The following is a 14074-nucleotide window of genomic DNA, read 5'->3' on the forward strand; positions in this document are numbered from 1 at the left end:
CACGCTTTTAATCCTAGCACTTGGGAGGCAGAGGCGGGTGGATTGCTGTGAGTTAGAGGCCAGCCCGGTCTACAAAGTGAGTCTAGGACAGCCAAGGCTACACAGAGAAACCCTGTCTTGAAAAAACAAAAACAAAAAACAAAACAAAACAAAACCCAAAAACACACAAAAAAAGTTGGGCCTACTGGGAAAGAGGTAAGGGACTAGAAGAATTTAGGAGACGGATGTCCTGCCCCTGTTCCTTTTGTGGAAGAATGGCTTTCACCTTTTTTCAGTTTGATGTTCTTTTCTCCCAAAATAGATACCTGTTATTAGAAATCAGAAAAAGTGCAAAGTAAAAGAAAAACAAAGAGAGCCCATAAACCTTGAAGATTTGGTATCTTAAAAATTGTTGCTTTAGCTGGGTGTGGTGGCGCACGCCTTTAATCCTAGCACTCCGGAGGCAGAGGCAGGTGATTGCTGTGAGTTTGAGGCCAGGACAGCCAAGGCTATACAGAGAGACCTTGTCTTGAAAAGCCAAAACCAAGCCAAAACAAATTGTTTGCTTTCTGGGAGTAGTGCTGTATGCCATTAATCCCAGCACTCAGAGAGGCAGAGTCAGGCAAATCTCTGTGATTTTGAGGTCTATAAAGCGAGTCCAGGATAGCCAAGGCTACACAGAGAAACCCTGTCTGGAAAGGCCAAAACAAAACCAAAAACCCTCCCCTCCCCCAAAAGACATGTATATTAAAGGTTAAAAGGTTTTAGTTGTAAGAATAGATTGATCTTGATTTAAAAGACTTACAATGCCTCACGTATATTAAGGGTTAAACCTCACATTTAATACAAGGTAAGACAGTGGTAACATGCATCTCCTTATAAACTGTCAACTTAGAGAGTTTCAGGGACAGTTCAAGGCCAGGCTGTCACCATTGTAGCCCTCTGTAGCCTTCCTTTATGCTGCAGCTGCAGGAGAGCTGCATGTACTGCTTAGTGTCTGAGCAAGGCTGCGCGCTCTCGCTCTCTTCCATTTCCTGTTCCTTTGTCACTTAAACTGTTTAAGCCTTCCCTGGTTTCTCATTCACTCAGTCTTGTGTTGCTTTCTTCTTGAGAACTTAAAAGATTAATTTTTTTTGGTGTGTATTTGTGTTTTGCCTTTATGTATGTCTGTGCTCTATGTATGTGTCTTGTGCCCACAGAGGCCTGAAGACAACATTGGATCCTTTAGACTAGAGTTATGGATGGCTGTGAGCCACCATGTGGGTGTTAGGAATTGAACCTAGATTGGTTGTCTGTCTGTCTGTCTGTCTGTCTGTCTGTTTAGATATATAGCATTCTGCCTGTATGTATGACTATATTCCAGAAGAAGGGGCTAGATCTCATTATAGATGGTTATAAGCTGCCATGTGGTTGCTAGGAGTTGAACTCAGGACCTTTGGAAGAGCAGCCAGTGCTGTTAAACTCTGAACCATCTCTCCAGCCCAAAATCAGTGCTCTTAACCATTGAGCCATCTCTCCAGCCCCTTTAGTTTCTTGAATGTAGTATTCCTCCATAGTTCAGAACCAAACAGGGCCTGGTGTTTGGTAGGCATTTGGTAAAAAGTTTTCATGTGAGCACTGTTGGCATATTGTAGTATAGGTGTCTTTGTTTTAGATTTTACAGTTTCCAGCTTTAAGCGGTATTAGCCAGCTTAAGACTGTGGACACTCTTGCAGATGTGCAGCACTGACTGTCTCAGTTCATGGAAACTGATTTGTTCATGTTGCCTTAGTTGTTTGGTTAGCTTTTGGGATGTCATAGTAGTTTTGATCAATAATGGCCCTCACCTTTTTGTTTTAAGTGTTGGGAATTAACACATGCTAGATAGGCACTCTTCCACCAAGTTACACAGTCTTCTTTCCCTTTTAAAATCTTTAATATATTCATAGAATCTAAGTTTGGCCAATTAAATTTTTGTGTGGGTATGAGAGAGAGAGCGTGTGCGAGAGACAGGTGCATGCAGGGTGTGTGTGTGAGAATCAGGGATTGATTTCTAGTGTTCTACCCTATTGCTTTCCACCTTACTTTATGGGATAGATTCTCACTGAGCTTAAAGCACAATTTCAGTTCAGCTGGCTGGCTGTTAAGCACTCAGGATTCACCTTTTCAGCCTTTATTTCCCCCAAGGATAGTGTTACAAATTGATGCTGCTGTGACCAGCTTTTTTTTTTTTAAACTTTTATTATTATGTATATAGTACTCTGCCTGCATGTATATCTTCAGAAGGGATCATCAGATTCCATTATAGATAGTTGGGGCCCCATGTGGTTGCTGGGAATTGAACTCAGGACCTCTGGAAGAGCAGTCAGTCTCTTAACCTCTGAGCCATCTCACCAGCCTGTGTGACCAGCTTTTATGTGAGTGCTGGCAGTCTGATTCTCATGTTTGTTGCTTAGCAAACACTTTATCCACTGAGCTATCTTCCCATCCCCTAATAAATGTTTTAATGCTTGCTGTGTGTAACTGCTGTTAGGAATCTTGGTATGGAATCCCTGTGTGTTCAGAAACATATTTGTGTGCCCAGTGTGTTTGTGTGTGTGTACACTTAAATGTAGATGTCAGAAAACAATCTCAGCTGTTGTTCCTTAGGAGCCAGTCACATCATCTTTTTAACTTTATTTATTTGTACCTCTGTGTATGCTTGCACGCAAGTGTGTATATGTGCTATAGTGTACATGGAAATTAGAGGACACCTTGCAGGAATTGGTTTTCTACTGTGGGTTCTGGGGATCAAAAGTAGGGTTGGCAGCAATTCCTCTACAAGCCGAGCCATTTAGTTAGCCCAGCTTTTTTTCTTTTTTAAAGATAAATTCTCTCAAAGGCCTGAGCTCATTGATTAGGCTAGATTGGCTGGCAGGGAGCCTCAGGGATCCATTTGCCTCTGCCGCATCAGCACTGGGATTACCACTATGCCTGGCTTTTTTTTTTTTTTTAAAGATTTATTTATTATATATACAGTATTCTGCTTGCATGTACACCTGCATATCAGAAGAGGGCACCAGATCTCGTTATATGTGGTTGTGAGCCACTATGTGGGCTCTGGGAATTGAACTCAGGACCTTTGGAAGAGCAGGCAGTGCTCTTAACCTCTGAGCTATTTCTCCAGCTCTATGCTTGCCTTTAAAAATGTGGATTCCGAGGTTTGAATGCTTCTAAGGCATTTTATTGACTGATCCATTTCCTTTACCCTCGTCTCTTACAAACTTGAGCACATTTAAAGGTATAAATGAAAAGTTAAAAACAACAGTATGAGAACGGGAGTGAGCACTTGCCTAGCATGGACTTTTGGGCTTTGCTGAACATTGCCCCATCCTCTGAAAGACTCCATTATAAAAGCAACTTTTATTCACCAGATTTAATTGTTGTCATCTCTGAGGCTTACTGTCTCCATCTACTAACCTAGGCCAGTACTGGAAGCTTCTAGCCTCCATACAATCTAATCTAGGCCTAGAATATTTTCAGCTTCTGAGACGTCTGCTGAATAAGCTCACTCTGTTTAGCCTTTTCTGGAATCTTGCTGGCTGGTTCAACTCAGGTGTTATGGCTAAAACACCCCTCTAGGCTGACTGATTCAAACTGCCTTCTCTTTCAGCCTCTGACTGAATTGCTTTGCCTGGCCTCTCTCCTAATCTTCTGGATCCTTCTCATTCTGTCCTTACCTTTGTCTAGCTTGTGCTTTCTTCAGCCTGTCTCTGTAAAACTTTTGGTAGCCTGGTGTGAGCCTGTAGTGGTGGCGCATGCCTTTCATCCCATCATGCAGGAGGCAGAGGCAGGCAGATTGCTGTGAGTTTGAGGCTAGCCTGGTCTACAAAAAAAGTTCCAGGATAGCCAGGGCTATTACACAGAGAAACCCTGTCCTGGTAAAACTGCCTCTGAATTCTACAAATTGAACTGCCACAAATTCAGCTTCACTGCACTGTCTCTTAATTCACCGACTCAACTAAACTGTCTCACAGAACTGACTAGAACTCAGAGATCTGCATGCCCCTGTCTCCTGAGTGCTGGGATTAAAGGCGTATATCACCACACCTGGACCTAAGCTTTTCTGTACCTGGAACTTTGTTCTTAACTAGGTTGGCCAGAGCAACCATGTTCTAAATCTAATTCCTCTACTCTCCATCACAAAAAAGGACAGCATGGAACTTTCATAGACAACTATATTGAATGTACAGTAGATGTAATGTTAAACTTACTGTAATGAACTTGAAGTAAATTGTCCTAAAGTACTGTACTAGCTGATCTTGATGATACATTCCCTGTATTCCAGTACTTGACAGAGGATAGAGGATGAGTTCTGGGCCAGCCTAGCCTATTTGATGAGATCTTGTCTCAAAACAAGGAAATTATTGTGTTATATGTCATTTTATGAAACAACCAATTTTGGGAATCTGTTCAGTATTAAAAATATAACTACGTCGTGTAAAGCAGTGTTTACTCACTATGGCAAAAAACTTAAAGTACCTGTTTCTGTAAACATTATGTAATCTTCAAAAATTGTGACTTGGGGCTTGAGAGATGACTCAGTGGCTAAGAGCACTTGTTGTTTGGCAGAGGACCCAGTTTCAGTTCCCAGCACCTACATAAAATGGCTTACAAACATCTGTAACTCCAGTTTCAGGGACATGACTCTTCTCTTTTGCTTTTCTTGGGCACCAGGAATGCCTGTGGTACACACACATACATGCAGGCAAAACAATACACAAGAAATAAAATAATTAAATCTAAATTTCTTGAAGAACTAAAACAAAAATTTTTCCATTTATCTATACTGAGAATACATTTTTGGTTTTTGGGTTTTTTGTTTGTTTTTCGAGACGGGGTTTCTCTGGGGTAGCCTTGGCTGTCTTAGACTAGCTTTGTAGACCAGGCTGTCCTTGAACTCCCAGCAATCTGCCTGCCTCGGCCTCCTGAGTGCTGGGATTAAAGTCGTGTGCTGCCATGGGCTGGCCAAGAGTACATGTTTTAGAATAGAGGATAGATGGGCTTTTCTTTAGATTCAAGGTCTCATGTATCCCAGGGTATCCTCCATCTTGCTGAGAATTACCTTGAACTTCTGATCTTCTGCCTCCATCTCCAGTTCTCTAGATTGCAGGCATGTCCTATTACGTGCTGTTTATGAGGCGTCAAAGACAGAAACCAGGGCACTGTGAGAAAGATTAAGCTTTGTCACAGGTGGAAGCAGTCTTGGCGGGCTTTACCGTTGGGGCACCCCATAAATACCTTGTGACAGACTGAGTGGAGCCATCCTGGGCCTGGAATTCAGGAAGCAGACCTGGGAACCCCACCAGGGCTATTGTTTTTCTAATTGACCCTCAAACGGTTGAAGGAGACCGCCCTTCCCACGAGACTCAGGCAGGTGGGGAGGAGAGAACAACAGATTCAGGCCGGGCTTGAGCGCATGTGGAGCAGCGAACAGGCTGGACCAGCACGCGGGCCAGAGAGACACCTAAGGACCTGTCCCGTGGAACGGATACCGGAAGGTTCACTCTTTTGTCCCTTTAACCTTTTTTCCTTATTGTGTAAGCTAGTTGGGTTGTATACTAAAGTTCTTTCCATGTTAGGCACCCCAGATTTGTAGTGTAATTCTAGTTTGTGGAAATGAATAGCTAGTCCCCCCTTTTCACAACATATAGGTGAACATACAAAGAGGTATGGTAGGACACTTTGTAAGTTTTTAACATGTTTACTTTCAAAGTCAACTTCAGGGAAGGGAAGGGAAGAGTGATCATTGACTTACTAAGTTATGTTGCAGATATGATGGACATGGTGGTAACAGTTGTATCTCCGGAGAAGCTAGGGATGAAATTGAACTAAGCACAAGCTGTGAGCTGCACATGGCTAACATAAGGCCTTCTTCTACCTGTAACCTCTAGCCCAGTGTATATACTTTTGTCTCCTGTGCTTGTCTCCCACCCAGGTGGGTTTTTATTTTTTTGTTTGTTTTCTTTTCTTTTTTTTTTTTTAAAGACAGAGCCTGTGTAGCTTAAGCTGGCCTGCAGCTTGATGTTAGCTGACTTTGACCTCCTGATCTTTCCATTCTGCTGCCATCTCCCTGGAAGGCTGTAGGAATGTTTGTTTCAGGCAGTTGTGTGCTACCCTTTGTGGGTCCTCTGCAAGAGCAGTATGTGCTCCTGATTCCTGTGCCATCCTTCTGGCTTTGTAAATTAGGTTTCTGAAAATTTTAATGATTTTGGAGCTAGGATTTGGCTACATAGTGCAGACTAATTATTGTAGTGTACATCACCACCATATCTAGCTTAGGAATTTTGTTGTAGTTAAATATGAGTTAAAGGAGTCCAGACTCTTGAAAGGATATAAAAAGGTTCTTTAAGAGTTAGCAGTAGTTAGCTGGGCACAGTGAGGCACACCTTTAAATACCAGCACTCAGGGCAGCAGAGGCAAGTGGATCTCTTGTGAGTTCAAGGCCAGCCTTGCTTTACAAAGCGAAACCAGGACAGGCTAATCAGAGAAGCCCTATTTTGAAAAAAAAACAATAAAAACCAAAACACAAAAAGAAAACAAAAGAGAAAGAAAGAAAGTGCAGTAGTTGAGAGAAAACGACTAGTTGAAGGATTGAGAAATGGGAGGAATTTCACATGATTGGCTTGTTTTTCAGTGTGATTGATCAATAAAATTTCAAAACAGTGGTGCCTTTATCAGTTGCTACTTGCTTTGAGATAGGCTAATTCAATTGGTTTAGAATGAAATTCAATTGGTTTAGAATGACTCACACAGTAATAATATAGAAAAAAAATCAAGTTTGTAATTTCAGGCATGGTGGGTGGGACCTTTCTCCCATGCTCCCTTTCCCAGGCTGTTTAGGAATTTTTCCTCATTTCCTGTGGCCCTTTTTGCACTCTTAAGTGAGCAGAGTTCTATCTTTCCACAGGGACTTAGTTGAGACAACACTTGAGGAGTTCACAACCAAATAAGTCATGGATATTCTGGGTAAAAATAGAAAAATTTGTGTCAAAAATATCCAGCTAGTACTAGTCAAGATGGGAAAAAATGAAGAACTGTCATTTACACACACACACACACACACACACACACACACACACACACACACATAATTATATTATATAATGAATGATATGGTTTCTCTGTATAACTGCCTTGCCTGTTCTGGAACTCAACAACAATAAAACAAAAAAGAAACAAACAATAACAACAAAAAGATTAAAATATACATTTATTTTATGTGTATTAGTGTTTTACTTGCACATATATGTGTTCTTGGTGCCTGCAGAGGTCAGAGAAGGGCATTGTGTTCCCCTGAAATTGTAAATAATGGATAGTTGTGAGACACCATGTGGCTGCTGGGAACTGTGCCCCTGTCCTCTGCAAGAACAGAAAGTAGTTTTTTGTTTGTTTGTTTGTTTTTTCGAGACAGATTTCTCTGCGTAGCCTTGGCTGTAGACCAGGTTGGCCTGGAACTCATAGCAATTCGCCTGCCTCTGCCCCCCTGAGTGCTGGGTTTACAGGTATGAACCACTACACCCAGCCAGAAGGGGTTCTTAATGACTAAGCCATCTCTTCAGCCTCTAGGTGTTTTCTATTACAGAAAATGTAACTGTCAATGCAGTCTATATAGCTCTATTTGGTAACCAGGCAGTTTCACATGTATAGAGCATACTGAACAAACCCTGACAGTAAGGTAACAATACTGATTGATATGCAGAATACTTGTTTCAACAATCTTGGTCTGTCGAGGGATGTACTGTGAGTTTAACTGGTTTTAATGCATGTATCCATTGTGAAGCTCTTAACCTTATGCACAATTTAGAAGAAAACACAGCAGGTAGCTGGATATGTTGCACACATTTGTAATCTCGGTACTCATGAAGCAGAGTCTGGGTGTAATCTGGACTACGTGGTTGGTCCTTTCCTCAAAAAACAAGCAAATAAAAGAAATGGTACTCTTAGGAAATCTGGCACAGAATTTTAATACTAGTATTTTTAAAAAGCGCTCTTTGAAGCCGGACACAGTAGCACACGCCTGTAATCCCAGCACTCGGGAGGCAGATGCAGGCAGATTTCTTGAGTTAGAGGCCAGCCTGGTCTACCAAGCAAGTCTAGGACAGCCAAGACTACACAGAGAAACCATTTCTTGAAAAAACAGAAAGCAAGCAAGCAAGCAAGCAAACAAACAAAAAAGAACTCTCTTAGAAAATTTGAGAGATGGGTCAGTTATCAAAGTGTTTGCCATGTAAGCCTGAAGACTGGAGTTTGCATCCTTACCCCATATAAATGCCAAGTGGCAATAGCAGCAGCCTGTCTGAAATTGTAGCTTCAGAAGCTAGGAACAAGGAAGTAATCCCCAGATGAGTCTGGCTAGAGAGACTACTGTTGCTGGTGAGCTCTGGCTTTGATTGAGAGAATCTGCCTCAATAAATAGTGTGGGAAAGACATCAAGGATGATTCCCAAAACCAACTTTGAGCCTGCACATGCACAACTACCCATGCAAGCAAACATGCAACGTCACGTGTATACATCACATGAAAACTGAAAAAGAAATAACATCTCTTTTTTTCGTTTTCTTTTGGATTTTCGAGACAGGGTTTCTCTGTGTAGCCTTAGCTGTTGTAGACTAGCTTTGTAGACCAGGCTGGCCTTGAACTCGCAGCGATCCGATTGCCTCTGCTTCCCCAGTGCTGGGATTAGAGGCGTGCACCACCACGCCCAGCCAAATAAGAGTTTTAATAGATTTTAATTATACAGTGTATTATTTTTGTGCACCTGTTAAAAGGAAAAGGGGCTAGAGATGACTCAGTTGGTAAAGCACTTGCCATGCAAGTATTGGGACCAGGTTTGATCTCCTAGAGCCATCACTCAAAACCTGGATACAGTGGCACATGACTATGATTTGAGCATTGGGGAGGCAGAATCAGGAGGATGCCTCAGCCTGCTGGTCAGATAATCAAGCCGAATTGGTCAGATAATCAAGCCGAATTGGCCAGCTAGTCTAACCAACTCAGCTCTGCTTCAATAAAGAGACCTTGCCTCAAAAAGTACAGCATAATTGACAAATAGACTTGATTGATAGCCTCTAGTCTTCACATGCACACATGAACATAGCACTCCCCCACACCTCCTTTTCCTAGCTGTGTAGTAGTAGTGTGTTACTCAAAATGATTATGAAGCAGTTTCACTTCTGTTTTTTTTTTTTTTTTACTGAGACACAATCTTAGTCTTATAATCCAGGTTGACCTTGAATTCTGATCTTCCTGTTTAAGCCCCCAAGTGTTGGGGTTACAGATGTGCACCATGGTGTCTGGCTCTGTCTCATCAAATTCTATGTCATTTAGCAAAACAACAATAGTAGGTTCTCTAGAGCTTATGACATTCTGAGCCATGGGTTTCCCTTTGGGGCAGGCTTCCAGTCAGAGTGGCTGGTTCCCTCCAATCACTTTCTTGCCATTATTGTACTAGTGAGTACATTATACCTAGCAGGTTGGTATTACAGCATTCAGGGTTCAATGCTGTATAATACCATTCATGGCTTTTCTCTCCTGTATAGCACCTTATGGAACCATGAAATCTAGCCATTAGGAAGGGACATTTCAGGTCGGTTCCACCTTGTTTTCTTTATGTCCCACAAACAAAGTGTGTTGTGACTTTAGTAACAGGGTCTTATACATCTTATCCTGGTAGGTAACCAAGAGCAATGATGATAGCCTTTGTTATTTTGGGGGCTTGGAGGCTTCTCTGACTACTGATAGTCTGATTAATAACAGATCTCATTATAGATGGTTGTAAGCCACCATGTGGTTGCTGGGAATTGAACTCTGGACCTCTGGAAGAGCAGCCAGTGTTCTTAACCTCTGAGCCATCTCTCCAGCCCTCCACTCCCATTTTTATCCCTGTTAAACTTATTATTGATCCTCTTCCTCCTCTTCTTTCCTTCCTTCCTTCCCTCCCGCCTCCCTCCGCCCTCCTCCTTCCTCACTCCTTCCTCTTCTTCTTGCCTCCTCCCTCCTCCTCCTGCTCCTCTTCTTCCTTCTTTGTTTTTCTTTACATAGCCCTGGTTGTTCTGGAACTCACCATGTAGACCAGGCTGGCCTAGAACTCTCAAGAGATCCATCTGTCTTAGCCTCTCAACTGCTGGGATTAAAGGGGTGCACCATCACTGCCCGGCAATTCAAGAAAAAAATGTCCTTTCTTGCCATAGTATCACAAGTATCTGAGACTTCAAGTATAACCCACTGAGCCTGGTCATTCTTTAACCCCTGTTCAATACTTTAAGGCTGTTGTATGACCATTTGGATTATGCAGTTTCATATATAAGCAGCAAACCATAATAACCTTCAGCTTGTGTTTGTTTTCTCTCTCCTCTACTTTCTACCTCATTTTTTCATCCCTGACCGAGCCCCTTCCCCAACTTCTTTTATTACTTTTTTCTCCTTTCTAATTCCTGCAAAGCACTTGTTTTTTTTATTTCTCTAATGATAGATACGTCATTACTATTCCATTGTTGTTTTGCTTCCTTGGAATTATATTAAAATCAATTTGAAGGCATCTTTAGTGGTAGTTAGGACCAAAATTGGGCCATGTTGGGACAGTAGATACAGTTGCATCACAGTCAGTGGCAGTTGCAGTATGCATCTGTTTAAGATGTATTTTAATTTTAAAGAAATTAAAAATGGAAAGGATGCCTGGGGCTGTAGTTCTTTGATAGAGTGCTTACCTAGCATGCTTAGGAGCCTGGGTTCAATCCCCAACACCACATGGTGATTGGTGGCAGAGCTCTTACAAGAGTCTTAGAAACCGAAATGTAAATGTTACTACCGAGTATTCACTCCCCACTGCTCTAAGGCTAAAGTGCAACATCCTTAATTTGGCTCCAGGACCCTGCATAGTCTGTTTCTAACTGTCTCACACATTTCATTGTACTCTACGCCTCCTTTCTCATATAAACGCAGTAAGAAGTTGAAAGGAAGGTATAGATTTACTCATTTCATTTTGCCAGCTACATTGCTACTAATAGTCATTCAACAATCTCTTATTCTTAGATTATAAACAGATCATGCATCGTCTAGCTGTATGTTCTGACCTGGTGCTCTTCACTTTTTCTTGACATTGTTTGACAAAAAGATGTTTCTATTTAACAGGTTTCCCCACATATAAAAATCTTTTTAAAAATACGGAGAAGAATGGCGGCAGAAACTCAGACACTAAACTTTGGGCCTGAATGGTGAGTTTTCAGTTTCGTCCTGTTTGGTATTTGATGATATATTCATGACATATACAGGTGCTGGGTGGTGTATAAATGTGCATATTTCTGAGACTTGGCTTCATGTGTATAGCTAAAAAATGTGACTAGCTTATAGTAACTTAAATTTGGTAAATGACTGCATTCTCTAATTGAATTTTTTATGTTTTGGTTAAGTTTTGATAATGAAATTAAAACCCTGTAATCTACCACTCTAGAACATTGCTTATTTTTGAGCCTTTGTGTATGTACCTAAACAATTTTATATAAGTATAACAGTAATATTTAATACTTACATTTTCTGCTACAATGTTTTATGCTGTTGATATACTTATTTAAAAATAGTTTTAATGGAAGCATTTGAATTTTTTATTTTTATTGATGGGCTAGGCAGGTGGTCCAGAATTAATACTGGCTATTAGCAGTAGCCCATCTGAGCTGAGCTAGCATTTGCCATAATAACAATAATTGACCTTTGAGTCTCTTACAGATATGTTTGGACCCCGAATATGGAATTCTCATGGAATTTTGAGATCCATCACATTATAGTGTGGCTTTCCCCCCCTCTTCTTCTTTCCCCCCCAAAGTTGGTGATTGAAGATCCTCTCTTCAGTGGCGTGAATTATGATAGTTAATTTTTCAATCATACTTGGAACAAACTCCTTTGGTAATGTCAAAGGCAGTACCTAAGGCAGGGATTGGAGTAGTGTTAGCATCCTTTGTTCAGGTGTAGTTTGTAAGGCTTCTGTAGGAGCGCCTTGTTTGAGGAGTCTTAAGAATTTACCTGCTCATATGCACTTCTTTTGATATGTATTCCCTAGAGATTCTTAACTTTCATACGTACCATTTGGAAATGGAGGAGAAAGCATTTGAAATTCTAAGAATCGACACACTGCCTATAGTTTGAATTTATTTTGAAAATGTTATCTAAATAATGTTGCACCTGTTTCAGTTATTTTATATTTACAAAAGAATTTTATTACTAAATCACTTTGTTTCTCAAAAAGTCAGAAATTATAAGTAAGCAAGGAAAAGATAAGCTTAATTTGATCCTTAGTAACCACTGTAAATATCTTGGTGTATCTTTCCAAGTGGTCTTTTGTATCTTATTTGTGTATATGTATACTTTATTTTCACAAAATTGGATCATACTGTGCATTCTATCTTGTAACTTAAAAAAAAAAGCAAGTAAAAAAAATCTTTTAAAATAAATGTTTTTTTGGTTCTATTGAATAGTTTCATTGTATGGATGTTCTATCATTTAACTAGCTTCCCAGATGTAGCATGTAGAGGCTATTCTCAGCTATTAGTATTATAAAAACATTTTAACATTCTTCTAGTTAAATCTTTATTCATATCTTATTACCTTCTTTAAGCAGGTGGATTTAAATTCATGTAGTTTACTTTGTAAACCATTGTATGTACAACTGTTCTGCCATTATTAATTACTTTTCTTTCGTATCTATATATCCTCATGATTAAAACCATTAAGTAATTTAAAGAGTTTTTATCTTAAAGCACTTGCTAATAATATGTAGAGAAAAAGGAACACCAGAAAATTAAGCCAAAACCAAAGAATTATAAAACAAAAAAACAAAAGACAAAAAAAATCAAACCAACCAAACTTGTGATATTATTGAGTTTAACATCTCATATCCCTGGTTGGCACCTGGAATCCTGTTTGAGTGTAATTTTCTTGTAAATAAAGTTTTATTGCTAGATAACATCATCTTTTGTTTCCATGTTACCTTGATACCTTGGTGCTACTCTAGTTCTCAGAGTTTGTGCATTTTCTCCTTGGTCCTTCGCAGAAAGTTTACTGCTCTACCACATGTGTTACCAAACATTAAATCATTTTCAGGTGCTGCTTTACCATTGGCTCAATCTATCAGTAGTGTCTTACATGTCCTCTTTATTGGTACTCTGAAGCATTGTATAATGTTTAATTTGAACTGAGGTAACTTTAGCAGAGAGTAGTCTTCAATCCCATCCTTAAACAGAAACTTCTAGCTGTTACCTAGGCTAATCTTGTAAGCATTGGTACTTGGGAGCCTTTAGTGAGTCACCTGAAGTGTAGATAAGCCAAGGAGTGGAGAGCTAAGTAGGCACAGACTTACTTTTACCATTCATCAGTTATTTTCAGCCAAGATAGTTTATGAGGTCCTTAAACAACTGAAGTAATTCTATGCTAGAAACCTGCCATGTGATTGGAAACTGCTGACATATTTTCTTCATGTAACATGTTCATTACAAATCTTGGTGTGAGGAACTGTGTTTAGAACAGTTGAGAATCAAGGAATTGAGTGAGAGTTTATGTTGAGTCATTTTGCAACTCTGACCCGTACAAAAGTATTTCATGACATTCTTTATATTGAAGTCAAAATTTTTGTAATGATTAATGGAAAAAAACAAGGTTTAATAAGAAATGCATAAAATGAAGTTTTTAAAAAAGTCTTTTATGTTAGTTTTAAAAAATTTACTTGTAATTGAGAAAATTCTCTTCCCATTCCTCCCTCTAGTCCTTACCTGAGTCATTTGTGTTGATAGGGAATTTGAAAATTGAAAATTGTGGTGAAGGACCACACCTGTATAGCTTTCCTAAAGCCAACAGAATCATTAGGTTATGGATTGTTTATTTAGGACAAGGGAACATATTACAGACTCACCAGATAGTGTAAAAGGATATGACAGACTTAATAAAGAATTTCTAGGTATAAAATAATACTCAATTTTAAATGCCTTTCTCCAAATATTACCACTTCAGGCTTTCTGACTGTCCCTTCTTCTTACTCCCTGAATCCTTTAGTGGTCTATATCAAACTGTGATACACTGGATGCTCTCT

At 39.9% G+C, this 14074-nt stretch overlaps 1 protein-coding gene across 5 annotated transcripts in view; it reads left to right on the forward strand.

The window, feature by feature from the left end:
• The window catches only part of GIGYF2 (GRB10 interacting GYF protein 2), a 130121-nt gene that overhangs the window by 16615 nt on the left and 99432 nt on the right, over nt 1–14074 (forward strand). For all 5 annotated transcript variants that reach the window (XM_084778570.1, XM_084778573.1, XM_084778574.1 and 2 more), the window contains one exon: nt 11131–11213. In XM_084778570.1, the coding sequence (XP_084634696.1) occupies nt 11173–11213 (41 nt within the window). In that variant the 5' untranslated portion in view covers nt 11131–11172. The remainder of the gene's footprint in view (nt 1–11130; nt 11214–14074) is intronic.

Source organism: Acomys minous, assembly GCF_964271855.1.
Source record: "Acomys minous genome assembly, chromosome: 4".
Taxonomy (NCBI): domain Eukaryota; kingdom Metazoa; phylum Chordata; class Mammalia; order Rodentia; family Muridae; genus Acomys; species Acomys minous.